The sequence below is a fragment of the Gasterosteus aculeatus genome, chromosome 3 (genome assembly GCF_964276395.1).
Source record: "Gasterosteus aculeatus chromosome 3, fGasAcu3.hap1.1, whole genome shotgun sequence".
NCBI lineage: Eukaryota > Metazoa > Chordata > Actinopteri > Perciformes > Gasterosteidae > Gasterosteus > Gasterosteus aculeatus.
This window is the reverse complement of record NC_135690.1, coordinates 13,195,646-13,222,890: the sequence shown is the minus strand read 5'-3', so window position 1 is coordinate 13,222,890 and position 27,245 is coordinate 13,195,646. Positions and strand designations below refer to the sequence as shown.

At 47.5% G+C, this 27,245-nt stretch overlaps 1 protein-coding gene across 22 annotated transcripts in view; it reads right to left on the bottom strand.

The window, feature by feature from the left end:
- ptprfb (protein tyrosine phosphatase receptor type Fb) overlaps positions 1–27,245 on the bottom strand; it is a 135,122-nt gene that overhangs the window by 18,222 nt on the left and 89,655 nt on the right. For 9 of the 22 annotated variants that reach the window (XM_078099444.1, XM_078099447.1, XM_078099459.1 and 6 more), the window contains 12 exons: positions 26,861–27,054; positions 21,893–21,919; positions 18,991–19,108; positions 18,124–18,696; positions 17,383–17,483; positions 16,579–16,826; positions 14,919–14,997; positions 13,660–13,887; positions 7,728–7,882; positions 3,991–4,103; positions 1,861–1,893; positions 605–702 (listed from right to left, as the gene is read on the bottom strand). In XM_078099444.1, coding sequence (XP_077955570.1) covers positions 605–702; positions 1,861–1,893; positions 3,991–4,103; positions 7,728–7,882; positions 13,660–13,887; positions 14,919–14,997; positions 16,579–16,826; positions 17,383–17,483; positions 18,124–18,696; positions 18,991–19,108; positions 21,893–21,919; positions 26,861–27,054 — 1,967 coding nt within the window. The remainder of the gene's footprint in view (positions 1–604; positions 703–1,860; positions 1,894–3,990; positions 4,104–7,727; positions 7,883–13,659; positions 13,888–14,918; positions 14,998–16,578; positions 16,827–17,382; positions 17,484–18,123; positions 18,697–18,990; positions 19,109–21,892; positions 21,920–26,860; positions 27,055–27,245) is intronic. The other 13 variants (XM_078099454.1, XM_078099463.1, XM_078099453.1 and 10 more) reach the window with 3 other exon arrangements.

Below are 27,245 nucleotides of genomic sequence, written 5' to 3'. Positions count from 1 at the left end.
GTAAAATTGCAAGAGTCAGACGAGATAACATAACTTTTTAGGTGAAGGTAACAAAAAAAAAAGAAAAGAAAGAAAAACAAACGGATCCATCAACGAGAGGAATAGAGCTGATTAGTGTTGATAAATGGGAACAATCAGAACAAATAAATAAAAGACGCCTCTTGTTTTTCTGTATTCAAGGGTGCCTTCCCTCTTCATCTGGCCTTGGTTCGTCCCCAAACTACGATGCACCACTTTAAATGCAAATTGCACCTTTTTTTGTGAGGAAGAACACTGACAAGAGATAATCCCTCACCAAGTTACACCGCCTGAAAAATAACATTCTTCGGGGGAAAACATCAAGATGCACATAGATTGCTTAAGCAACGCGCCACCTGCTAGTTCTGTGAAAATGCCTCTCGCAGCATTTGATGTAAGTGTTTTCTGGTGGGATTGGTAATAGAGTTGTAAGAAAGGACTGAAGATGCGATAGAAGTCGTCCATAATCCTTGCAGAATCCATGCGTAACAGCCACAAACACAAAACCTCCTCCCAGGCCGGATAACAAAGACGCATGTTTACAAGAGAGGGAAACGCCGATGCGGCGTGAGGTCACGGCTCTCACCTCGTACTCCTGGGAAAAGCGCAGGCCGTCGTTGGCCTTCAGTCGCTCTATGTGGTCAGCCAGGTCAATGACTGGAATGGGCGGGTGCTCCCTCATTCCTGGGAGAGGAAGAGGAGGAAGAGGAAAAGTGGGGGGAAACAAAGGAAAGAGTGAGATCTAGTTGTTCCTTACATCAAACCTGCACATGGACTTAGACAAACACTGGTTGGACCGCGGGGTGAGTGAGGCTGCCAGTGGGACCATGAGGTGGCTGTGTAATGGTGAGTAGAGTGCACTTCAACAATGCATGATGAGAGGAATAGAGGAGAGAGAATATATACATACACACAGAGAGAGAGAGCGAGAGAGAGAGAGCACAGGTTAAAACAGGCTGGTGACATTTGGTGACATTGTCATGCTAAGTGAGGTGGACAGAGGTGGGGCTGGCGCGGTGATGCACATGAGTGACTGGGTGGGCATGCTCCTGGAGGGAAGCAGGAGGCAGACATCGCTCGGAGGCCACAAGGCTCATTTGGTGGCAGAGGTGGGATCAGAGCCGGAGCCCACGAGTCTCTGCAGATAAGTCACACTGTCACTTCCCGGAGAAGGAGGGAAAACTGACTGGCTGGTCACCAGCCAAAACTCATTTCTTTGAAAATCGCTGTCCTTACAGTAGACTTCTTTCGGCCCAGCCCGGGAGTGCTCAGGCTGGATTAATTTCGACCGACCCTGCCCGCCGCTCACTAGATTCCTCATCGCAGAGTTATTGGATGATTTATTGCTAATCTACCGACACAAATCCCCCCCCCACGTGCCTCTGAACTTGGCAAGGCTCTGTGCTTAAACGGATTGCTGGGAACTTGCCTCGTGTGTTAAATGTCAACTGTATGTGACACGTGGCGAGGCTCTAAAGTGACGCACGGAGCATCCGTAGCCTAAAGCACGCACTTTGTAGTCAAGGTCACAGGTCAGGTGTGCAGATGAATGACTACCGCATGCTCGTTTCTGCCGTAGTTACCGAGGCCAATGCAAAACAAGAGTAACTGCGCGCACTGCTCGACTATCCGTGAAACCAGCTAGTCCTCCGTTTCCGCGCCAAAAAGGTGTTGCGGGGGTGGCTTCGCAGCCGGAGAGAGGACGTCGCTGCAGAGGCTACAAGCTTGTGGGCTTGTGATGTCTGTCGGGATTGCAACGCAGGAATGGGATCGGGAGCGAGTGAGAAAGGAAGAAAGACTGCATGTGTGGGAAATACACAGTAGGTGAGAGAGCAGACTAACTTGGAGTGTTGGGGCAGCGATGAGAGCTGGGACCTGTGGAGAGACGAGAGTGAAGGGGGGAGGAAGAAGAACACTCAATCAATGGGGATGGCTCGGTATCAGACCAGGGCCAAACAGTATCTGCAAATAACCTTTCAAGCCGGTTGGAGTGGGCAGCGAGTGTTGTTTGCTCTCTCGGGACAATTCAAGTAGTGTAGTTTGAGCCGTTAAACAGAAGTGCACACAAAGCCTGACTTTAAAACCCTCCCCAGTTTGAAACCACACTACTGAGTACAGGGTGTTTAGCAAATGTTCCCTCCATTACAACTTGTGTGTGCTTTCATTGTTTTGGCCATCATGTAGGTGGAAATATACTGGGGCTGCATTTTAAGTCTTAAAAGTTATCACCTATGATGAAAAGTGAGCAGTGAATTTGGACGGATGACCTTCAGCGCTTGTGTGTGTGTGAGAGGATATATATTTATCTGAGGTGTCAAACACGAGGGATCTGAGTGTGGTAGTTGCAAATACTATCTGGACCGGGTCTGCTGAGGACAAACCAGGTCAGTCTTCCTCATTAGAACCGCACGCCGGGTGCTTGGAGTGCCAAAAGGGGGCCGCCCGAAGTCAGTCTAACAAACCAACACGCCGGATACATGAGCTGCAACCGGCAAGACCACTTTGAAACAATCAGAATCAGCAGGAATGTTTCGACTTCTGCCGGTGAATCAAAGCCCAGAGAGAGCAGGAGGACAGAGGAAAGGACTGTCCAATATTCGTTCAGCTCAACCTTGGAGTCGCACACAATTCTACAAGCTAGACGCAGCCTGGTGGTGATTTTTGATCATCGTCACTCTTGGAGCAAAACAGCGAGGTGGAAAAGGGAGGGAAAGAGGGAGATACGTTTGACATAGAGAGAGAGAGAGAGAGAGAGAGAGAGAGAGAGAGAGATTACCCTACAGGGGGAAATGGAAGACAAAAGAGGAAAGAGGTGGAGTGGGAGGACGGGAGAACAGGGCTCATTCAGAGAAGCAACGCTGTTTAATTCCTCTACAGGGGTTCAAAGGGGCCATGTGTGTGTGTGTGTGTGTGTGTGTGTGTGTACGGGGAATGGGATCTTTAATAACCCGTGAGAAGGGATACACGCACACGCAGAAAACACAGAGAAAGCGAGCACAGGGCGCGCGTGCGCCAGGGTTGACATTTTCTCTCAGCTCCATTGTTCCCTCCGCCTGGCTCACCTTGACATCAGAGGCAGCAGGACTCATTACCGGCTAGGGGGAATGAAAGGAGCTCATGGAGGGAGGAGCAGCGAGAACCGGGGGGAGAGGAAGGAGGAGATCAGGAAGAAAAAGGAAGAAGGCTGGCGCCCTGACACCCCACCCCCAAACCCCAGGCCACTGCACGTGGATGGAATGTGGATCCACTCGGCCTGCCTCTGTCTGCAGCTGGGTACCATGGTGAGAATGATTGGTTTATTTTCCCTTACCGACCTTTTTTTTAAGACTGAGGATAAATATAACAGTGCACATGCATCTCACATAGCAACATCTGCCAAAAACCACTCACACAAAAAAATATCCATCAAAAGAACAGGAAAGTAGGCGTTGCAGAATCCAATTGCTTATGGAAAAGCTGATTTTAGCTGAAAAAAAAGGAAATTCATTCCAAAAAACCCATTGAAAATACATTATGAAACAATATTAAAGCTATGAGACCCCTGAAGATGTTTTCTTTCAGCGTTGAAGAAGGATCATACGATACAATTTATGAGAGGGTTTTTTTTCATTTTGGAATGAAGCCCTTTCAAATCCTTGATCACAGAATCATTTTTTTACACATTTCTTTGTGAAAGAAGCATCGACTGAACCAGCACACCTTCTTAAAATGCACACACTGTACTTCTGTACAGACATTCACACAGTATATAACACATTCAAATGCAGCCAACTTTTCAAACTTATAATAAATTGTGTCCAAGTCACGATCCAAGTCGTTTTTACAATGAACAAGCCATTATGGGAATTTAATGGCATTCGATTCCTCGCAACTAATTGTTCCCCAGTTAGTTGCGAGGATACGATCCCATACGCCATGAAACCAGATGCTCATTTCTAAGCAGAAGCAGAAGCAAAGACAGTGGCTCATTACCTGGGGTCTGGTAGTTGAGTCTTCTCATCTCCACGGGGTCGGAGGAGTTGGCCAGCAGGGAGTCTTTCACCCCACCCGAGTGGTCATCTTTGGGGAGGGGAGATGCTCGCTTCCTGAGGTGGCGAAAAAACCAGACAGTACGGGGTCAACCACATCCTCCCAAAGCCCCTCACATGCTTAATCCAGGACACATCACTGTGGCAACAATTGTTAAAACTAAGTGGGAATAGCGAGATGATAGAAGAATGATGTTTGAAAAACAAGCGACCGAAGGAAACAGGCATATTTTCAATGCGTGGCATACTTGATGAGGTTAATGACGTACTTAGCGCTCCTCCAAAAGTAGTTCTGAGGACCAGTAATTCAAGAGACACTATGCACCGGGGCATTCCCCCCATTAGTTACCCAACTGGATTTTAATGTGTTTGAAGAAATGCCATTATTTTCCTGGAGAGGGATAGCTCGGGTTGGTTTGCTGCTGGATAAGTGACAGCTGCTGTGTGGGAATGTGTACGCGAGCTTGTGTTTGAGTGTAGCGAAGATGGAAATGTGTGATTTTCGCTGCTGTGTCTGTGTGCTAACAACACATTCTGTTTACCGGCTTTCCAGATTGAGAGGAAAAAAAAAAAAAACAGGCGGATGCTGTAATTAGCTCATCAGCTGGGTGGCACAACACTGGGTAATTAGACCAGTTGTGCTGCACCTGCACTGCCAGGCCAGGCCTTGCTGATTCTAGCATAGAACGGCACAGCTCGTCCTGGCTCGGCCCAGCCGACCGCGGCTTTGTCCATCAGCCGGAGAGAGCAGCGGAGAACGCAGCCTGCCTGTATTCTAATGCTCAGACAGCGAGCATCTGTTGACACACGCGCGCACAGACACACACAGACAGCCACACAGATGTATGTTTTCCCACCTCTACTCTCACAACTACACACACACACACACACACACAAATACACCTGCAGAGTTGCAAGCCTTCTGACTGCAAATGGAAATGGGCGTAAGGAACCATCAGGGCACCCTGTGGAAATTTCACATCTCATTGCACTCCATTTGTAAGTGGCGAGCGCGGGCTTTCGGGCGGGAGCGGGGCCTTCTGTTGAAGCCCGGCGCGGAGGGAATACACAAAGCTGGCGGTGCACACACGGCCTTAAAGCGGCCCACCTCAGCCCCCGGGGCTTGGGCCTCGCCGCCACCTGTTATCTTAGGCTGCGGGGGCTTAAGCTAATGCTAGCAGCGTGACGGCTAATCTACGACAAGCATCTTTTCCTCTGCAGCCAGCAGCTGAGCCAGACCGTATCCGGTTTTCCCAGACATCACTGCTGGTGCCGGGCTGGACTGAGAGGGGGGGGGGGGGGGGGGGGGGAATAGGCATCTGCAAATGGGTTCTCCACGTCCCTCATCCCGCCCCCCTCCCCTGAACGAATCCGATGTGAATCGCACTCTAGTGCTCGGCTAAAGCAAACATGGCAGCAATCTCAACGGGGTTATTCATCTTATACTAGTAGTGAGAGTTGGGACGTGGGAGAATGCAAGTCCGTGCACACACAGTGTGACTGTGTGTGCAGCAATGGGGGGGGGGGGGGGGGGGGGGGGGGGGGGCGCTTAATGAGGGTAGAACAGGGCCCTTTGTTAAGACTCCTGCCGTGAGGAAGCAGGGACAGGAGGGGCAAAGGGCTAACAGTGGAGGAATGGAAAATGTCAGCCTAAAAGATGGGAACATTTATTTTTCAGCAGTTTCTTTCTCCATCTGGCATTTCCCTCACAATGGCCCATTCAGCAGCAGGTGAAGCCTTGGCATATTCAGATGAGGCAGCTTCTGAAGGGGCGCGTTGACACTGGCTGGATAATGAAACACAACAGGCACACAAACCAGGGCAGGCGGGATGATCTGAGGAGGAACACTGGCACTAGACGTGGAGCATGCACCGGTACACCGACGTGACCTGGGGGGATGGGTGGGGGGGGTTCCTTTGACCCCGGTTACAAAGGGCTGCAGAGTCAGCTGCTTCTCACGTTGAAACAGATCAGATTAAACTTCTTTTTATTTCTCTTTGAGTGTAATGCCACAGCCGAGAGGATGCTGACAATGCAACCCCAAGAAGATGATGAATACGTTTCACAACACAAATGAAAGGGACTCGGGCGGTGAAAGACGAGGTTGTGTCTGCTGTAACAGTGACAGTACCCACCTTTCCTGTTTGCTGCTTTCACAGAGAGCGAGAAGAGACAGGGGAGTATTAACAGGTAATTGTTATCACCATGGAACTTACTGCTTTGAAATCTCGACTATTTTCTGAGCACTAAAAGCAGCTCTTCCATAAATGTACAACACAACTTACGAGCGCAGCGCAGAAAGTTATCTAAGCACTCACAGGAGACTTTGCAGAGTAACCTCATCATTGTTCGCTGCTCCTATTGGTCTTGGCAAAATATGCAGGCAGCAATAACACCACGAGGTAGAGTGAGATTGTTCCTCTGCACATTTGCTGCCAGTGCACAGCGAAAGGAGCACACAGCCACCTCCCCACAGCCTCTCCTGTCGATTTGTGTCTACATGGAGAAAGAGCTTCCAGACAGAGGACGCGCCACTCAGCAGCGAGCTGTCTCGAGGCCTATTATTAACCAGTCCCTTTGTAAGTCTGGCAGAGACGGCAGCCACGCAGCCGTCTGCCAGGCAGGAGATGGCAGGTCGGAGAAGAGGAACCGTATGATGTAAATTGGAGAATTTGAAAGGGAGCCATCAGGAGAAGATGGAGTCAATCAGTCAAACAACCTTTTCCCATTTTAAGGTATTTTTTTTAGGGTTTTTCCATACCATGTGGGTTTTGTGGTCCAAGCAGCTGAAATTGCTGTGATGCTGTGAGACGGCTAAGGAACGCGGCTCGCTATTTCATTAAGCAACAATTCTATCATCAACACAAACTATTTATCTCATCAATTAAATATTGTTCAATTGTTGAGCTTGCTGCTTGTCTTGGTCCTTTCATTATAGTTAAACGCTTTTTTTTTAAAATGTATTTTAGGCCGCTTGGTCAGTCTTTATGTACTTTTGTATTTGTTGATGTCTCTTGTTGCACAGTCCACTTTGCTGCAGTAGTCTCGCAAATGTCCTCACTGTGAGACTACTAAGGACTTTCTTGATTTATTGTCTTAAAACAAGACATTTGCGCCAATAAACAAAAATTCAATCTGCATGGGTGTAAAACAACACAAAAGTAGCCAATCCCCCAAGTTAGTGGCAAAACGTGGCAGTATGACTTCATTCCAGCTTTAGTTTAGCTTTAGGGCACCTTATACCCTGCGTGCTGAGGGGCTTTTAAGGGATATCGACTGAACTTAATCCCTCTGATGCCTTCTGTTTCTTATTTAAAATGACCAACAATGTTGGCCAACACACACTATTGTTACTCCTGACTAAGGGTCTTTGACAGCCGAGCCGGGCTTCTCATTAAGGAGGCAATGTCACCTGCTATTTTGACTGACACTCACATCGTACTGTTAGAAACAACCAACTAGGCCATAAGCTTTTTGGGAAGAAGAGAAAATCAATCCCATCTTGTCGTACTGTATGTAATGGTGAGGATATGTAATATTACAGTTTGGTGTGTGAACAGCATGTTGCAAAGTAGCAGAGGGGAGCGTGTCTCATTTCCATTCCTGATGCAACCAAAAGAAACAAGTGTCTCTGCAGTATAATCTGACACAGTGGAGCACGGCGGAGAACAGCCTCTTACTTCTTAAAGAGCAGGATGGCAATGACAATGATGATGATGAGGACCACAGCCAGCACTGGGCCCATGACCCACAACATTTCCGGTTGCTCCATTCCCTGAGGCATCGTTGTTGTGACCTGGATTGGATCCGAGTAGGGACTGGCTGAAAACGTCATCTGCAAGCGATAAGAAGAGAGCAGAAGTGCAGGTGCATGAGAGCCGTTGCTTCGACGGATGCAAGGGTTTCCCTTCCTATTTAAATATAAGGGGGTTAAAACTCCCTAAAAAGCCCAAAACAGTCCAAACATTACATGGAAATTATATGAAACAAACATGTTGACATTATATTTAATGTCAAGGTAGATATATAGTATAATAGTTATAGAGGAACGAGTCTCGCAAGATATTTTGAATTTAGTTGAAACTTTTCAGTTGGCTTTCAAAAGCATACTAGCTTGGTAAAGAACTGCTGTAATGTTATTACATAAAAAAACTTTATGGAAGAACAAATTCTTTCATACATTTGAGAAGTGGCAATTTTGGAGACAATACGGGCAACCTCTTTAACTCTTGAAGAAAAAATAACAGAAACCATGAATTTTGCATTTTTTTCCTGTAGCTGATGTAGGAACTTTGAACCATGAAACACATAACAATACATGGCACTACGTTTACTTTGATAAGGAAAAATAATAAAATGTCTGACTGCAGATTAGTTTTGTTTCCTTTACCCTGAGAAACAAGCTATTTCATGCTAGTAATAACTCAACAGTTCAAGGATGCAGCAGAAGAAAAACAACCTGACTCCCAAAAATAATAACCATTTTGGCTTGTGAAGTGTTGTTTCTATTAAAGCACTGCATGGTGTTCATGACAGAGCAAGTGCGAGACAAAAGCGAGAGAGGCAGAGACAGAAAGGCGGGGATGAGTGTGCAGGTCCCCTGGCCGCTGAGATAAATTGGGGCGCAGGAGAGGACTCATCTCTTCTTCATTAGTGTTCACACCGTGACGGAAGAGGAGGAGGAGGAGGAGGAGGTTAGGGTGCGTTTCCACCTTGGTTGTAAATGAGACATCTCCGCTCTCCTTTGTCTTCAGACGGAGGAGGGGAGGGACGGGTGGAGGGCTGTGTGAGGCTGCCGTCGAAGAGTGGGTGCACGGTGACGCAGTGTGAAAGAACGTCTAAAGGAGGCGGGAGGTCAACGGCACGGCAGCAAGGTGACGGATGAGAAGGAGGAAAAGGGAGGATCGAAGCATCCGTCGTTAGAGCTCAGCGGGCCTCCTATTGAATGAAGATGGGAGATACAGGTCCTGGAGGTGGGGAGGAGGGGGTGGGGGGGTGGTGTATGGTTGACAGATCGCAGCCCTCGAAAGGAATTGGGCTCCCAGCATGCAGAGGGAGTGGCGGGGCGGCAGGCAGCAGTAATCCGGATCATTAGCCGCACAGCAGCTTGCTCTTCGGCGCCCAGGCAGATATTAATTGGAAAGATAAGCCCGAGATGAGCTCAAAGAGCGCTGCTTTCTGTCATATAGTTCCGTTATCTCTCGTACTCTTGGGAAACTGCCGGAAAAATGTACAGTACGCGCGTGTGCGTGTGTGTGAGTGTTACGGCGTGTCACAGTGGCGTGCGTGCACAACGGCGCGCTCCATTATTATTAGGCGCAGGCTCAACATGACTCAAGAAAAAAAGAAAAAGAAAAAGTAAAACGATTCACATTTTCGTATTAAAGCAGCCATGTTTTTCCATTTGTCTTTGTCTTCATTCACACGCGGGCCCACACCGACGCACATGAGCCCGGTTCTCTGCTGCTCTGTGTGCCTTCGGGAAGAAGCTATTATCTACAAACAAAGAGAAGCGGCGCAGCGGTAGGACACCGCTGATGTGACGACGCCACAAGGCTTCCTGTTCCTTCGGGAGGGCCCATAAAAAGGCTGTAGGATGTGGCCCTGCAGGGAGTCCTGGGAAAAAAAACTTTTTTTTTTCCCCCCGTAGTGTAACAAATGATTGCAGCTGTGCTTTCAGCGGAGGATAAGGGAGCGAAAGCGAGAGGAGAGGGCTGAACAAAAAGAGAGGGCTTTTTGTCCGCTGGTCACGGCAAAGTACTGGGATCATCCATTTGAACGGCCCTAATATCTGATAAAAGCTCAGTCACGCAGCTCCTAATGCCTCGCAGAGTGGCATCACAATGGAGCAGTGGAGGAATGTGTGGAGCCTGAGAGCGAGCGAGTCAGAGACATAAAAGCAAAACAATGTGTAGTGTCAGTGGATGGTGCGTGTGCACGTGCACGCAGACACGGGGCGGGTGCGTGTACACGAGGGCCGCTGAGTATTGATCAAGCGCCAACGTAAATAATAGTCGGGCTTTGCATTTTTAACCTCAGCCGACAAACAATTGAAAAGTCTCAACTGTAAATAACTAACTTCAATAGATCGGACGTTAGAATTACGGACAGCTAAAGATGGATGAACCCGAGCTTTGATGACTTTTTATAAAACCCCGTCCCGACTGAGACACATGAGGCTAAATTACCGAACGTTAACGCTGGAGATGAGTCTTTTTACTGTATACACAGTCCGACAGTAAGGATTACCCCTGAATGAACATGCTCGTTCATAAAGGTACCCGAGTGCATCCGCCAGCAAAAGAGAAAGTGTTTGCTTGCGTGCAAAGACTCTCAACAAATGTGTGTAAAAACGTGCGAGTGAGCATTCATTGTTTATTTTCCAAAGATCCTCTGAGCCTCCCCAGGTGTGCGTGTGTGTGTGTTTGTCTAGGTATCACTCGCTGAGAGCGTGTATGTATGATTGCAAGTGTTTGTCAAAGACAGAGAAAAGAGAGAATGGGGAATGAGAGAAGGTGGAGAGTGAAGAGACAGTGAGAGCGAGGCAGAGGTGTTATGTAGTAGCAGTATATCCAGTCAGCCATTTGGCCCGTGGGCTGCACAGCTTCCCCAAGTGAGCCGCTATTCCTCCCAACTACCCCTCCCCCCCGCGGCACAGGCGCGTTTATTTTCCGACTCGGCGCTGACCCCGCCAGCTCTGTGTCTCTCCGAAAGTGGCTGAAATGAGCCGCGGGGTTGAGCACCAGACAAACAAAACAGGCGAAGGCGCCGTTGCGCGTCGGGCCGCGTCCCCGGAGAGGCCGAGGGGCCCGCGCTCTCCTCGCTGCTGCGTGACATGGCCAACGGAAGCGAGACGGTGCCGAAGGAGGGCAAGACCAAACAGCCAAAAAGTGAGAGAGAGAGAGAGAGAGTAGGTGTGAGTGTGCCTTTATCTAAAAGGAACAGAAACGTGTCTTCGGGGGCCTTGCAAACGCTGCGCGATGATCCTCCTCATTCCAACGGTCGTTCTCCCTCCACTCGGATTTTCCTCTTTCCGCTGCATCTTCCCTCACATGCCCTCGTCTTTCCCCGCCCGCCCTGCGGAAAGCGCGCCTCTCCCTCTCCGGCGGAATAGAGAGCGTCCAGATATCTAGAGGGAGCGCTTGAGGGAGATCCCATGCATTCCTATTAAACTTAAAACTTGGGCTCGAATGCGCGTATAATCTCGAGCGAGAGAGAAAAAAAAAAGAAAGAAAAGAAATTGTGTTTTCATAATCCTTGCTTGATATTTTCAAGGAAGCCAGTGTTCCATGTTAAGGGCGTTTTGAGCGCAGAGCACCAACAGAATTAGTGCCACAAAGCCAATGCCTCCTGGGTGAGGAGAATATAAATGCCCGAATAACACCGAGAAAAGAAAGCTGTGGCAAACACATTCTTTCCACCCCACAAGCGCACCTCTCGCTCATCAAAGGAAAGAGCACACATTAGCGCCAGCTCACTCCAGCTTCACTGGCGGGACGGGTCGGAAGACAAAAAAAATGCTGCTTCCCCCGTTTCCTCTCCCCGACACCTCTCCCACAATATTTCATGCTACCTCCCTCCCTCACTCTCTTCTTGCATTAAATGATACTGTTTATACACACCCAGCATCTATCATCCCATTTCACACTTCCCCCGGCTTGTTTATCTGCCTTGGGTGCTGGGGAGACATGAAGGCACCCTCTCTGCTCCTTCTGCCCCCCCCCATCTGCCTTCCCTCCTTCTCTGCAACCAACTGCTGGCTGCTCGTGGCCGTTGATATACGGCGGCTTATTAAGCCCTGGCGGTGCCTTTTGATCTACGCTGAGGGACTTTGGGTGGCGGCAAGGAAGTGTAGTAAAGACACAAGTCATTTGCTTCAGCACTTGTTGTCTTATTCTCCCGGGTCTGGTGAAGATCCTGCTCGAGGCAACTTCTGCCAACTGCTCGCTGCACGCTTTACCTTCTGTGGACATTTGTGTTTGGCAATAAACGTTTGCGAGCGCCGCATTGGGGGTAACAAAAACAAACACTGCGGCGGCGTCTGACTTTCCCAAAGAGCGCGTTCGGGGATTTGAGCGGCTCTCAATGACAGCCGTCTTTAGTCACGTCCTCAGAATTCAGTTTAGTTTAGAAAGCCGGTTACGGGGAGAAATGAGGACATCTCGATGTTCACATGCAGTGCAGTAATGTTCTTGCTGTAAAGTGTATTTTGAATGCAGGATGGAAGGATTTTGACATCATTTGTGACACAATATGATGCCACAGAGTCAGACTTTTCTCAGAGCAGAGCCTTCTCTTCAGCAGCAGATGTCCACTAGGTCTGACTAGTTAGGGTGCAGCAAGTACCGATCTTTTCTTTAATCTCTCGCCGTGACACCATCTCCAGCTAGACTACGTCTTTGCCCGCATGAGATCACTGTAGGAGTTAAGGGAAGGAATGCATTCAGCTGTCTAGTTTGCATGACGGTTAAAAAAAGCTAAATATTTTGCAGAAAATGTCTCAATAACTAGGTTACTGAGGAGGAAGGGAAGCACACTGATGGACTCACCCGGTGAGCGGAGCCTGATTAATGCAAGCGAGTTAGTCTGAAGGTGGGAGGGGGCTACACAGTTTAAGGAGGGGGAGTAGACAGAAAAAGAAGAATCTTGAGCGTCACTGATCCAAGCGTGCGTGTCGGGCAGGTGCAGTGACGGTGTTGTGCAGCGATGGGGTTTAAGCATTTCCTTTGAAGTCAAGTGTATCATGGCTGCCCACTATAGCCTCCTCTGCACCTCCCTCCCCTTCTCAGAGCGAAGGAGTGGAGGATTACTGAGGGGGCGGGGGCGTAGGGGGGTGTGGGGGGGGCTTTAGAGACATTTAAAGCAGCATTTCAAGGGAATCAGGCCTGCTTTAGAGACTCCCCAGGCCACATGACCGGGCCTTCCTCTTAACTCCAGCCACAATAATCAATCTCCTCTGCTCTCTTCACGGTCAAGGAATATAGGGAGCAGGAGAGTGTGCACAAAATAAAAAGAGCTGAGAGGGAAGACAAATAGGGGAAAAGTCCGGGATTGGGTTTTGGACATCGCTCTCTCTCTCTGTGATTGCCCATGTCCCAGCTACTGAATATGCATGTCCCGGGAAGAGGAGGAGCCCGGAGCAATAGCGGACTCTCATCCTTCCTGCAGTGGAGTTTACCCCCAGACCATCCCGTGGAGAGCGGGGCCTCCGTGTTAGTGAAGTTCTGCATGGTGCCTCCATGGAAAAAAAAGAACCCCTGAGTTGTGTGTAAGCATTGTTAAGAAATCCGAGGCTGCCGGAAACTGTGATGTCATTGTTGACCGATAAGGGAGTCGTAAGGACAAGCCGCAATGACTTTTAGATGTGGCCGTACCAAAGGGTGTCAAAGTGGTAGTAAAAAGAGACAAACAGTTTGGCTTGCCTGTGCCATTTTGGAAACGATTGAGGGGCAGCATGGTTAGAGTCAGAGGAAGGGTGAATCACTGAAATTGGTTACACATCTACACACGCACACACACGGAACAGGCAAATCCTTCTTTTCTTTTTACCCAGAAAATAAAAATAAAAATAGCACGAATGAAAGTTGTGATAAATGCATGCGTGTCTCTTACATAATTAGCAGTGCTGTCTGTTCCTTCGAATCTGAGCACCGCCACGACAAAGCAGAGGTACTCCTGCGAACTGGTGAGCGGCTTGTTGATGAAGCCGTTGTACATCTTCTCATCCCCCACGGTGAAGGCGGTGGGCAGTGAGGCCAACTTGGCAGCGATGTAAGGCTGGGAGGAATCCAGGTGACGGCGACGGCGCCTCAGGACGGGGCCTTCGCTGGACTTCAGCAGCTGTGAGCAGGTGGAAAGCAAAGGTCGAGGTCATGTTTGGCAATAAAGAGTCAAAGAGGGCCGGAACTTGACCTCCGATCGCCTTATTGAGAAAAAATAAGAAGTAAAGGCACTAGGGAAATAGCCAATTTCACACCTCCAAATCAGATATAATGAAGCCGAAATGCCCTTTGCTCAGTGATATAAGTTTGCAAACAATGCAGCCAAGTTATGAAGTGAGCAATTAGCGCTCGCTCCAGCACACAATCTCAGCACGGCTGCCAGCCTGCTTTAATAAAGCAGCAGGAGCACACTGAGCATTGTGCTGCATACAGCAGCATTTTGTTTTCCGTCAGTGATGTCTTGTGTGCTACTGCAGATGTAGCTTTATTAAATCATTATGTCAGAGGGAGGAGACAATGGGCTGCTTAGTGGTTAATGACTGAGGGAGTCCCATCCCTCTCCCTCCCTTGGTCTCTTCAGCTATTTCTTCAGGGAGCTTGCACAATAGCGATTCAAACCAACGAGCCTTGCAGTTTACTTAAAATATATGCTATTAATACTTAGGCATGTAATTTAGCTTCTATTCTCTTGGGAACTGCAAAGACCTTTATCCAATAGAATAATGAAGCAGTTATACATCTTCATCCTCATTTGAATATCTTATGTAAAACTTTGTTTGGAGGAGCCAAATCCTGACTTTTAAAATGATTTTAAAAAATGTGAGGGTCGAGCAGTTATCCGTAATTACTCTCCTAAAATGTGCCACTGTCTTCATATATGTTAATAAGCAAATACCATTTAGATTACTCTTTTTATTCTTGAGCAGATGGGTGCTGTCTGCAGACCTGGCGTCCAATCAGGACATTTCCCACCTGCCCCGAGTGAGTCATTTCCTAAAGTCTCTCTGCCCCGCAACCCCACCCTGTCCCTGAGCCCTGGGGGGTTGGGGGGCTAATTAGCTCCAACCAGTGACTTCCTACCCATTTGGAAGCAAGAGACGCTAGTGGTGACCCGTGACATTAGCATACCAGGCACCAGCTGGCACTCACCTCGTCCAGGTCCATCTCGTCCGGATTCTTCCACCGCCGGGTTGACTGAGACACCGGAACCACAACTATGTAGTACCACCTGCCAAGAAAAATAGAGCTCACGTAAAGAGAGCCCGAGTGGGGCGCGCACACACACAGGCGCCGGGATCAAAGCGGGCCAAGTGCATTATTAACACAGTCCAAACATTTAGGAGGACATATTTTCGCTGTGAGGCTTGCTGGGCTGAATTCAAAACTTGAGTGGTACACAAACGGGTCCTACGCAAGGTCAAACGCAAGCTGATTGGCACTGTGTTCTCCAATTAATGGCTAATCACTAAGAACATCTGCCATGTGGACTGGAACCAACACTATTCCAGTGAGAGGAGCCTTCAGCTTGTAGCGATGCCCACAGGGATCCTTAGGTTAATGTGACCAGCTATGTGCAGACTCGTGCGAGTTCTTTTACTGCCATCATCAAAAGAAGGAGAAGGAAGACATCAGAAAGACCGTTAGGAGGTTAGGGTGCAACTAAGGAGTGAGGAAACAAATGGAGGAACAGGCTTGTTGGTACACAATGCCTTTATTTATGTGCTGGCTCTCTGCTGCTGTTTCTCTCATGTTCTCCCCCCGTCTCTTTACTTTCAGCTCAAAGCCCCCCCCCCCCTCACACCCCCCCACTGCGGCATTCAACCACTTGTAAAATCAGCTGCTGCTGACAGGGAAAGCAGCTGCCTCTCTCCCCTTCTCTCCAGGCCTCAACTTTGTGATTTAACAGTCAGCCAAGTCTGGGAGTGGTAGGAGACATGTATAACCAGACTCTCCCCCCTCGTGTGTCTCTCACTCACACACACACACACACACACACACACACACACACACACACACACACACACACACACACACACACACACACACACACACACACACACAGACCTCCTCTCTCCCATCCCCAATCGCATGCGCTCTTACCCTGTCAATCTGGGCTGGAGCTTGGCCAGCCCTGACAGCCCTGTAATCTTTTTACCAATCAACCCTGTGAACTCTCCTACTCAGATGTGTCGGTAAGTGCGTGTCTGAAGGAAAGGCTACACTCGTCCAGGTCAGGCACAATTCTGCCGTCGACAATTTGAGTCAAAAGATAATACAGCTCCACCTGATGTTAAAAGCCTCGATTATCATCAGCCGCCGTGTCATGAAGTTGGCTCGGATTAAAAGTTGACGTTTTAAGTTTCAAAATAGGATTAGTATTGATCTGATAAACCAAGTGGGCCACTTGTGTTGCTGCAAGTAAGGTTGTTCAGTCGCATTTGAATTGGCGTCCAAATGTTACAGTTCACAAACAAAGCACGAAGTAATGTGTAAATTTCCTGTCTTGTTTTGTTTTTAGTAGTGTTTATAAATTGGTATTTTTATCAAGATGAATTGCAAATGGATGTTTTATCAATGATCAACATTAAAATGATTTTCAACACATTCTATTACTATTAACCAGCAATAATATGGGTACCATATTATAACACAATTTACTGATCTCTGATTGAAAGCTCGGTCACTGCCGCAGCCAAGAATCCAAACATAATTTATTAATGCTAATTCGGGAAAACGGAACAGACTGGCTCAAACCAACTATTATCTACGGGTGGTTTTATTCTGCAGAATCAGTTCCAGTTGCACTGACCTGACGCGTGTGGTAGTCTGCACTGTAGGCAGGTTGATGGTCATCTTGCCACCCTGAACTTGATGCGTGCTGGGCTTAGTCTTGATCAGGTCTGGGGCGGTGCGGATGGACACCTGCTGCTGCAGACCCCCGGCAATGTTGCCCCTGCTCGTCAGCACAAAGGAGTAGTCTGTGTCCGGCTGCAGCTGCGCGATCAGCTTCCTCTTCAGGTTTCCCTGCACTTCCACGCTTTGCTGGTTGTACAAGATCTGTGAGCACACGAGGGAAAGCTTGGGCGTTCACCAGTTGTACGTGCTCCAAACAAATGTAGTGCTCTTAAGTCACACAAAGACGCGCACATGGACAGAAGCAGTAGGTCCTGAGGGAGACGCCCATCTCATCTGACGCCTCATCTCACGTGCTCCACTGTCACACTGTCCACCGGCGCACACTCAATAGTTTTTCACACTTCAGATTGTCTTTGCTCCATTACCATGGAGTGGGAATTGATATAATATAATTCTGCCGGATGATTACAAGTTACAAAGCCTGGATTTGGCCTTTTCAATTTATCAGTGCATTACACCTGGTTGAATGTTGCTGCAATACAATTATGGTACCAATATATGCAAAGTGCATGTTATACATTGTGTGAAAATGACAGTAGGAAGTTTCCAATTAATAAAAAATGAGATGATTTTACCATTGTTGTATTGTATGTTAGTGCTCCATGATTATCTTATATTTTAAAGTGATATATACAGTATATATCACAGTTAATTCTAAGTCTATGTACATAGATAGGAATTAAATCTTGTCACTGACCTTGAAAGGCACCTGGGATTTGTAGTTTATTGGCAAATCCCAAGTGAGGAGGACCGAAGTTTTCATGACTGCTTTGACACCAAAATTCAGGGTGGGAAAATCTAGAGTGGGAAAATGATTAAAGATCTCAAATGAGACATCCTGTACACCACAGATAGCAATCATTGTGAGACAATTTCACACCACTGTAAAGCATATTCCACGACGATACCTTGCTAAAGTTGACCAGCCACAGGGGGAGAAAGAACATCAACAATCTCATTCACGCTTGGTTATGGATCACACAAAAATAGCCCATTTCATTTATTCCACCCTGTTCACAAGGACGCATGCGCAACAGGCATCCTTGTGATCCTTTGGCAGTGGGAGGGACAACATGGTTCTTAAACTAGACATCTCTCCCTGCTCAGGATATAAATAACACATTTTACATATAGAACATTATGAAATGAGTAGTGAGGAGGTTCCACGCGGGGTATGCAGCAGATTTGTGCCTTACGGGTGGGAAGATGAGGGGGCATGGTAATGTGACTGTAGCGTGTAATGAGATTAGTACTCTATAAATCAATAAACACAGCAGTGTACTGGACTGAGTAGTGGAGGAGAAAGAGAGGGAAGTGATGAAGACAGAACAAGAGCTCACAATGTTTATGTAAATGTAGACGCTCACTAATGTTTTAGGAGTGTAACAGTGAAGTGTGCCTGTACTAAATGGTGTACATTTCAGCCACGGGGTCCTACCATTGGACATGGTCCTGCTCTGAATGCTGGGGCTGAGGGGTCCCCCGCCCTTGCCGGTGAACGCCTGCACCCGGATGTCGTAGGTGGTGTCCGGATTCAGTCCCTGGATGGTCATGTGCGTGTCGGCCGTGCGGTTTGTGCTGTTCTGCTGGCTGTTGATGTCCCTGTACACGACCACGTAGTACACGATCTTCCCGTTCCTTTCGGCCACCAGCGGGGGCTCCCACGTCAGCTGGGTGCTGGACTGGGTCAGGCCCGTGACTTGCAGGTTGAACGGGAAGCCCGAGGGAACGTCCTCCGTGGTGCTGATCTCCTTCACGTAGGCCTCGCCGATTCCTGCGCGGTTACGGGCGCTGAGGCGAAAGACGTAGGTGGCGCCTTTGTGCAAACCAGTGGCGGTGTAGTGGTCGTCGGTCTTTCGTAGCTCGCGTGAGACGAAGGGTTCCTCGTCGGTGCGCTTGTACTGCAACTGGTAGCCCATCAGCTCACCCACCATTTCCTTGGGCGGCTGCCACTGGATCAGTGCTGTGTTGCCCATGGTGGTGCTGATCATCATAGTGGGCTTGCCGGGCACTGAAAAGAAGATCAACAGTGTACGTGAGAACAAACCATTTTAAACAACCTTCAAATTTGGGGAAAGCTTGGTATTTGTTTACGGCAAAGGGTTAGATGAGAAAGTGTGTATCTACAGTATATGTGGAAATATAGTCAGGGTGTTGATGCTAATATACTTGTAGCATCCTATAAACACTAAAATAAAATTCCCGTCACGTCTTCTCATCAGTTTTAAGCCTTAAACCTAACACCATATAATTCACTATGAATACATTTCCTATGTTTTTCATGAGAACTCTGAGCCACTCTGACCTGCACCAGTGGTGGTGATGACTTTAGCTTTGCTGCGAGCTCCGTCTCCCTTGGTGGTGTACGCTGCTACAGTGACAGAGTAGGTGGTTTCAGAGTGCAGTCCACCAATAATGGCCTCCTGCAAAATGGAAAAATCACAAGGTCAGAGTTTAAAAAGGAATCAGTGAGTGTGAGCGGGACCGCCTCGACGGCAAAAAAAACATAACCAAACCAAACACACCCCTCACACAAGCTCCTATCCCCTCATAAATCACACACGGCACCAGAATAAACCCACACAAGATTTAACCCTCTGTGGAATCCACTTGTAGTCCGTTGAACAATTTGCCCATAACATTCAAACTAAATGTGAGCATTTTACAGAGAAAGGTTTTGAAGGCACACAAGCAGGACCAGGAACTTTTCTTAGTCAAGAAAAACTCCTGGACCCAAAGAACAACCAAATGAACAAGAACTTCACCAGTGTATCAGTGTTCATGCCTGCTGCATTTATGACCAGAGGAGACACAAACGTACTCTTCTGACTGTGGGAAGTGTTGTAAAAAACACTTCATAAATCGTTAGGATAAACAATTTTCTTATTCGCTAAGTTCAATTCTTGTTATATATTTTCCCCTGCATTTCAATGCAAGTTGGTTTGAACAGTCTCACGAACACAGACACACGAAGGTGGTCGAACTAATCAGGAACTCAACAGCGAGGAACAAACAGACAGCAGTTAAAAAAACAGAAACAAGCAACTGAGCTAACACACTGTTATTGGAAACCTGCTGCAGTGCTGGCACTCACTTCACCAGACTGCATCCGTCTGAATAAAAACAAACGCACCCACACACGCTGGAATTAAGCACTCTGAGCTTGAACAAAGCTCACATGTAAACAGGCATATGTGAATACTCATACCCACTGATGCATATGCACTATATAGAAATACACACACTAAAGTTTGCATGCACGTAGAGAAACGATGATGAACACAGACATTTGCACACACTCAAGACCAGGAAGAAATGAATGCCCGAGGCTCGAACACGCATTCTTCAGTCGTGTGTCGACTGGGGCCACTGGGAGGACGAACGCACCGAAGCCCGCGAGCCTTCCTGCCGGAACCCCGTGCAGACTCCTCAAACTCCTCATGCGGCTTTGCTCCAATGCAGTTTCTCTAACTAATGAAGTTTTCTCAGTGAAGAACCTTCCATAGTCTACATAAGCCATCTTTGTTTGACAATGCTTTTCACCGCCTCTCTCTTTAGGGGACATTCGGTGCTCCCATACCAGCCTTTAAGGGAGACAGCGACAGAGAAAATGCTAAATTGCTGCATCGTAAAACCATTTTAGCTTTATGGAAAAAGTCTCATTACTTTAATCATACAAAATGGCTTTAACAGTCTCAGCAGTAGCAGCCAAAGAGATCTTTTCCCCCCATTCTGGCAAGGTCAAATTGGGTCTAGTAACCCTTTTTAAACTCAGCAGAAATAGAAAAAGCAAGGCTCTAAAGTTTCCTTCAGAGCAAACGCTTAGAGCAGCACCAAAGGGCATTACAGAGATTATCAAGTCTTCTAGTTAGAGAAATGGTTTCTTCTCTGCAAGCCTCCCAACGCTACTACATTCCAACTCGGAAAGAAAGTGTCAGAGGGACAATGGGCAGCGTTATCGAAGTAAATATATATGCTTTAGAGCTGCTTTTTTTTTCTTTGCTGAATGTTTTAAGTGGTCCCTTAAGACGCGATTCACATTAAAAAATGGCACAATCATCTAAAATCCTACTCTCTTTGAATGTGCCATGGGTCAAAAGGAAATGATAATATTGTCGCTGTTGACATCGGTCTGTGGCTAATCACACTGCACACACAGACTGCTATTGCCATAGCATGGCTGCTAAAGAAAAATAAAGATGCGTGAGCAGATGTCTTCCTCTGACAGCGTCTGTCAGGTGCTAATCAACACATTAAGAGCAGAGGGAGAGGAGGCACGACTGACTCATGCCATGTGGGTGTAGCTGATGGAATCTGGCTGCGTGTTCAGTGCACAGAGATGTTGGTCTAACAGGCTGTTACAAAATAAATATAATGATCTGCAAACATCCTACTTTAAGAACATCCAGAGCTGATGTAGACAGCTAACCACCTGCAAATCAACATTTGCAGCTGGTCACTGGAATGATTAACCAGTTCTTTATGTTCAATAATATAATAATAACAACAACAACCCTTTTTCAAAAGAACTTCTTTGCCCCCGTTAGAGTGCTGATTACAGAATTTCTTTCCCTGGTTTCTATTCAATTTCTGACTAGGAACAGTGAGCGGTGCTGTGTTTCTGCTGGGGTGAGCGGACATCTCGGAGGTAATAAGCCATAACAAAGGGCTGCGTGACAGCCAGGGAACAGTGAGCTGCCATCCAGGCAAATGAAAAGAACACGATAAGCTGGTGGCAATCTTGGGAGATGTGTGGTGCAGATAAAACCCACAGCTCCTCTACTCAGATATACATGTCATCTGGAACAGCGCGGGAGACAGCAGGTTAGGCAAGCCTGATTAATGACGGCGTCACCCTGCCATGGTGACACGCAGCCTTTGACTGCACTCGTATGGTAAAATGCTGGAATGTAAGAAAATGCTCGGTGGTTGCAGTAGCTCCTGCAGAACATCACTCACACACACACAAGTATATAAACATCTGGAATCATTAGGAAACCCATCTCTTGCTGTGGTTATGACGCGGTTACGATCTTCCCTGAGGATTCACACCGAGTGGAAGGCGAGCATTACCCGGGTTATGAAAAAAAACCCACACGCAACTCATTATCCAAACACACCAAGCACACACAGCACCCCCAAATGGCTCGAGGGGAGAAGAGCCTGCCCTGCAAGCCAACCCAGCAGCACACATGAGGGTTACTCACATGCTCGGTGGACTCCTCAATATTCCACTGATGGGAGAGAAGACACAGGACACAGGATGGGGAGAGAAATGAGTCAGGGACAACACAACAGGAAAAAAAAGCATGTGGCTTTTTTTCACTCAAAGACTGATGATTGTTGGTGTCAACATGCAGTAGAAAAAAAAAACAGAGGGAGAGATGGTGATGGAAGTGAAGGGGTAAATAAATGGAAAAAAAAGAAAAGTTGAGCAGCATGAAACAAATTTGGAAGCCGAGTTGAGCAATGGTTGTGAAATTCATTATGTTTACATGTTTAGAATGCACTGCCTTGTTTCTCATTTGCCTATAAATCCAATAAAAACATTCTCTCTTCCTTAATCAAAGAAAACATCCATGCCGCGTGATAACTATCTCATGGTGTACATAAAGCGTGAAATATGCAGAATCTTTGAAGCATTTCCTCTTTTCAGAAATGGAGGGAGGGCCATTTATTCATTATATTTCAATATGTTTTCAAAATGTCCTCCTTTGCTCACTGTGCAGGGCCAAGTGATTCCTGAGGGAAGTGAAAGCTCATTCTGTGCCGCGGGGCTCCGTCGGTGCCGAGCGTGAAATCCTATTACCGGCGCTGCTCCACCAGCCCTGTGACATCAAGCCCCATCCATGCAGAACGCAACGGCTGGTGTTTACCAGCAACTCGCAACGCAGTTCAGCTCCTGCTGACCGGTCCACCGATGGGTGGTTTGGCTGATAAGGGGCAGCAAAGACGACCACGGTGACACTGATGTGTGGGGACACAATGGGGAGGGAGTGTGTAACTGCAACCAGAGCTGTGGAAAGATGGAGGGACCTGGCGAGCAGCGGAATCATCGAGATGTAGTTGGAAGGTTTGGATTTAGGTACATTACAAATCATATTATTGCTATCAATTCATGTTTGCATCGTATTTGTCCAGATTTGAAAAAATCATGTTTAGAGATTTGCGCAACGAGGTGAACAAATTTTCACTAGTTTTGCCTAAATAATTATATCCTTTCAGTATATGAAGTCAACGCTCGAGTCATTCGTCAAATATCAAAACATGAAAAGTCGTTTTCTCTTTTAAAGAAGATCTCCCTGGGAGGCCACAAACAATTACATTTGTCATTTACAATATTGGCAAACAAAATTGCATTTTGATAGTTTCATTAAATTGTTCAGCCCTTGAGGCAGATTTGTTTTTCAAAACTTTTGCAAATGAAACCAAATATATTTGTTTTCGCATTGGTTTAAAACGAAACAGGCAATTAAGAATTATTCGTTTTTTTGTAATTTAGGTGAAGTTATCCTTTAAGAAGAACAAACTAAAGCTTATACAGTGGAACAATGATTTCAACACTAAAGTCAGCAGTGTTTCCTGCCTTCCTGCTTTCCATCATTCACTTATTGCCTCTCCAGACCCTCAAAACAATGGGAGTGAGCCTCACACATCGCTGATTCATTGTGCACTGGAGGGACCTGTTCATCATCCTCCGTTGACTGCTGCCTTATGAAAAGACAAAAGACAAAAGGTTTCTCCGCCCTCCTCCCCGCGGAAGGGTCTCCGTCAACGACCTGCTAACTGAAGCAGAAGCAAACCCTTTGTAGGGTCCCGGTTGCGACTGGTCCAGACACTTGCGTCAAAAGCTGCAGCCTCCCGCTCCGCCGGTGTAGCGGGGCACTAACGGGGACCATTTAAGAACAGCTGCTACTTAACTCCATGAACAACAGTTTGCGGCGTTCCTAATTGCTTAATTTGTTTACCGTTGGCTCCACTCAGTGTGTCAACAGAGCAGCGAACACATTAAGGTTCGCAAGAGTTCCTATCTCATCTTGGGCTTAATCCCTCTCTATCGCAACTGCTTTGGCTTTCTGCTCAAATCCACGGGAGAATTATAAATTATCCCACATTTTTATTTGGAATGGCAACGCAAGCTGAAAACACATCACTGCTGATAAGCGCCGTTTGTGAAAACGGAGCGGTATAATTTGCAGCCGAGTGAATGCAAATGTGATGACATGGGTTGAGATGTGTGGCTATAAAAATGGGAACGAGGAGGGGGGGGGCGGACGAGTGATGCGGAAGAGAAGGAGCTGTCATGATTGATGGAGTGAAACGGGCTGAGGTGCTTCTTTTCTCTTTTTTTTTTTTGATTCACATTCAACTCCAATCAGAGGCGGCGAAGGCCGTGGACGCAGTGAGGCGTTGCCTCGCTCGCTCGCTCGCTCACACACACACCCATGAAAACGCATGAGTGGTCAAACTAAATGAACCTGGAAAAGTGGTGCTGAATAAAGGCAAACTTGTGCAAAAAATGTATGGATCCACACAGTGGCTAAGGGCTTGTTCTGTATTATATCATAAATATCATGTTATATAGCTATGAAAACATACGGGCCTGTAGGTTGCTGTGAGTGCACAGTGATGGAGCCGGCTACGCGGTGCATAGTAGCCCACTCAGGTCCAGGTCACTCTGCCATTAGAAACATGGTTAGAAAGGGGTTGATAACATCACACTGTTAACGCGGCCTCTGCTTTAAATTTAGCAGGGAAATGAGGGCGCTGTGTGGGCTCCCGCTTGAAAAAGAAAAGAGGCGCTTTAACTGCCCACGCGCAGGCAGGCTCTCCTTGTTCTCCTCCCAGCGTTTCAGCTCACCCCCCCCGAGAGAGGGTGGAGAGGAGATACGGAGCAAGAAGTAGAGAGACAAAGACGGGACGAGGGTCATGCAGGTGTTGACGGAATCTGCAATCCCAGAAAATTCTGTGATTGAAACCCAAGGTGAGGTTCCTGTGAGGGCTCTGGGAAATGTTTTTTTTCTTCCTCCTGTACCTCCTGGCAGGAATACGGTGCATTGAATGCAGGTGAAAGAGTGGATACGGGCCTGATTTCACAACACATTAGGTAAATTCTTGAGAAAAACACTGGAAGAATTTTTTTTTTTTCTTTTCCTGTTACTCATCAATTACAGGTGTTCATTTGTGGGATTTGCATGAATCTAGGATGAGCCATGACCTCTTCTCAGCCAGCTGGAACGCTTACTGCAGGGGTGATCTCACAGCCAGCATGTCTGCTCTTGTTATCGGTCATGTTTTTTCCACTTGTTGTCGGGTTACGGGAATGAAAGGATGTGTGAGAAAAAGGAGGGATTGTTTCCGAGAGCCAGTTGAGCGGACGTGGACAGGGGAGCGTCGGCTGACTGTGTGGTCTTTAACGACGTCTGGGCAGGTCCTTGCAGGTTGGCTTCTCAGCGCCGTTTCATAGAAAACAATCCGTTGAGATGACTCAATCAAGGGTAACCAACCTGCACGCAAGCCTCTGGTAATTACTCAACCGGCTGCTCGGGCAGGAAGGGTGTAAAAAGGAGACACAAGAGGAGCCGAAAAAAAAACAACAATAGAGGGAGGGTAAAGAAATGCAGGTTTCCGCCACAGAGGGCAAGGTTGAAGTTTAAGGAGGTGTCCTGGAGATCAGACTGGAACACAAGCTCTTTCTTGAGTGCCGAATTGCAGTGTGTCACAGTGTTTATTGCGTGAACCTGGCACTAATGACACATGGCGTGGATCGCCGTTTGCACAACAAGGGGGGGTCACGCTCAGTTCAGTTAATGCAAAACAAAGTCTTGGACGTCAAAAACACTTGACAAGACAAGAAGCCACCATGTCTGCGTATTCTTTCAGACCAAACGATGCGGTGCCGGCTGATCTCTAGTCCACAGTCAAATAAAATAAAACCCTCGGCAGCAGCTGCCAGAGAATGCCGCTGTGAGACAAAGGTGTCGGGCTGTGTTTGGGAGCTGAAGGTGGACCATTTAGCCAGGTGTAGGGACGTGAACGTAAGAGATCAGTTATTCTCAGCTCTATCCGGCCAAATTGACCTTAATATTCATCATATACTATCACCATTGCCTTAGCGATGTGCCACTTGGGTTGCAAAAAAAAAAATGATGCATTTATCACGACTGCCCGGTACGATACTGGGATCCACAAGCTCCTACTTGGTATGTAGCAAAATCTAAGGTGACTTTGACAGCGCTTCCTCTTCTCTAATGATAAGACTGTAGACAGCGGGGCGAGTGTTTGCCAAAGCAAATTAGGGTTAATACGCCACTCAAGGGCATCGCAGTGTACGCTGCCTGGGAACCGAACCAGCAAGCTGCTGAAAAGCATTTATAGGAAAAATGCTGCTCAGAGACTCACGCTGGGCTGCCCTGATTCCTTTGTGGTGGTCCTGCGGCCGGGGAGCGCTTAGTTGCTCAAATGAGATCTTCATGCGTTAGGCCATCGGGCTGTGCGAGCGAGTGCGTGTTCGCGCAAACGTTACTCCCGGCAAACAATCAGAAAGAGGCTCTTAAGCTGGTCTCTCCTCTCCCGACGAGAGGGAAGAAGTACGAGTGGGGTTTTTGGTTTTAAAATATTCATGAATCTCTGAACCCCTCTTAAGGATTACAATCTCTCATTCATCTCGTGGCGTCACATAGCTTTGGGCCATTCGCTGCAGCCGGCGTTAATGTGTTCGGGGCGGTGTCAGGGAAACTCTCATTTATAAACATGGTAACAAGGCAGTGCATATGTATTACTGCTAAAACCCTGCAAGGAGAGGTGCATTGATTCCACTAAGCCCCATCCTGATGTACCACATATAAAATATTTAATAGCTATTACTATAGAATTAGAATGGATCTTGTTATGACTAATCCAAAGCTCTGGGAGCAGGGTACCAATTTAGAGTCAAATGTCACATGTGGAGAAAGATGAAAAAAAGGGGGAGAGCGGGGGGATACTGCAGTCGACAGAAAGAAAATTCTGTGTGTGTCACCCGGTATGGAGGAAATGAAGTGTGAACTCAGCGAATGGAGAGGAATACGGAACCGGTGGAGAAAGAAAATAAAGGGGAAACGAACATAAGACAGCTGTCGACAGTGAAAGGGAGGCAGAGAGAGACCGAACACGAGTAAGACATCTCCCAGTACCTGAGCCTCTGGCAATGCAACGTCCATGATGTACGGCTGCCCCCGCGGTTCACCGTTTTCCAGTCGAGAGAAAATCACTTGGTAGCCTCGGATTTGGCCGTGCTGCTTCCCCTGCAGGGGCGGCTTCCAGGTGACCCGGATTGCCGTGGAGTTTATGGCCTCAACCTCGAGCTTCCTGGGGGGGGCTCCAGGCACTGTAATCGGGGAGGGAGAAACGGGGCGAGAGAGACGGGGAGGGAGGAATGAGTGACAATGTGCCGAGTTGGTGATGTACTTAACTTGACTATGTTTTGTAATGAGGAACACAATATAGACTCAAGAGTTGTTTTTTTTTAAAAGCCAAGAATCTCCACAGTTCAAATCAGGTCCCCGACACACCCAACGC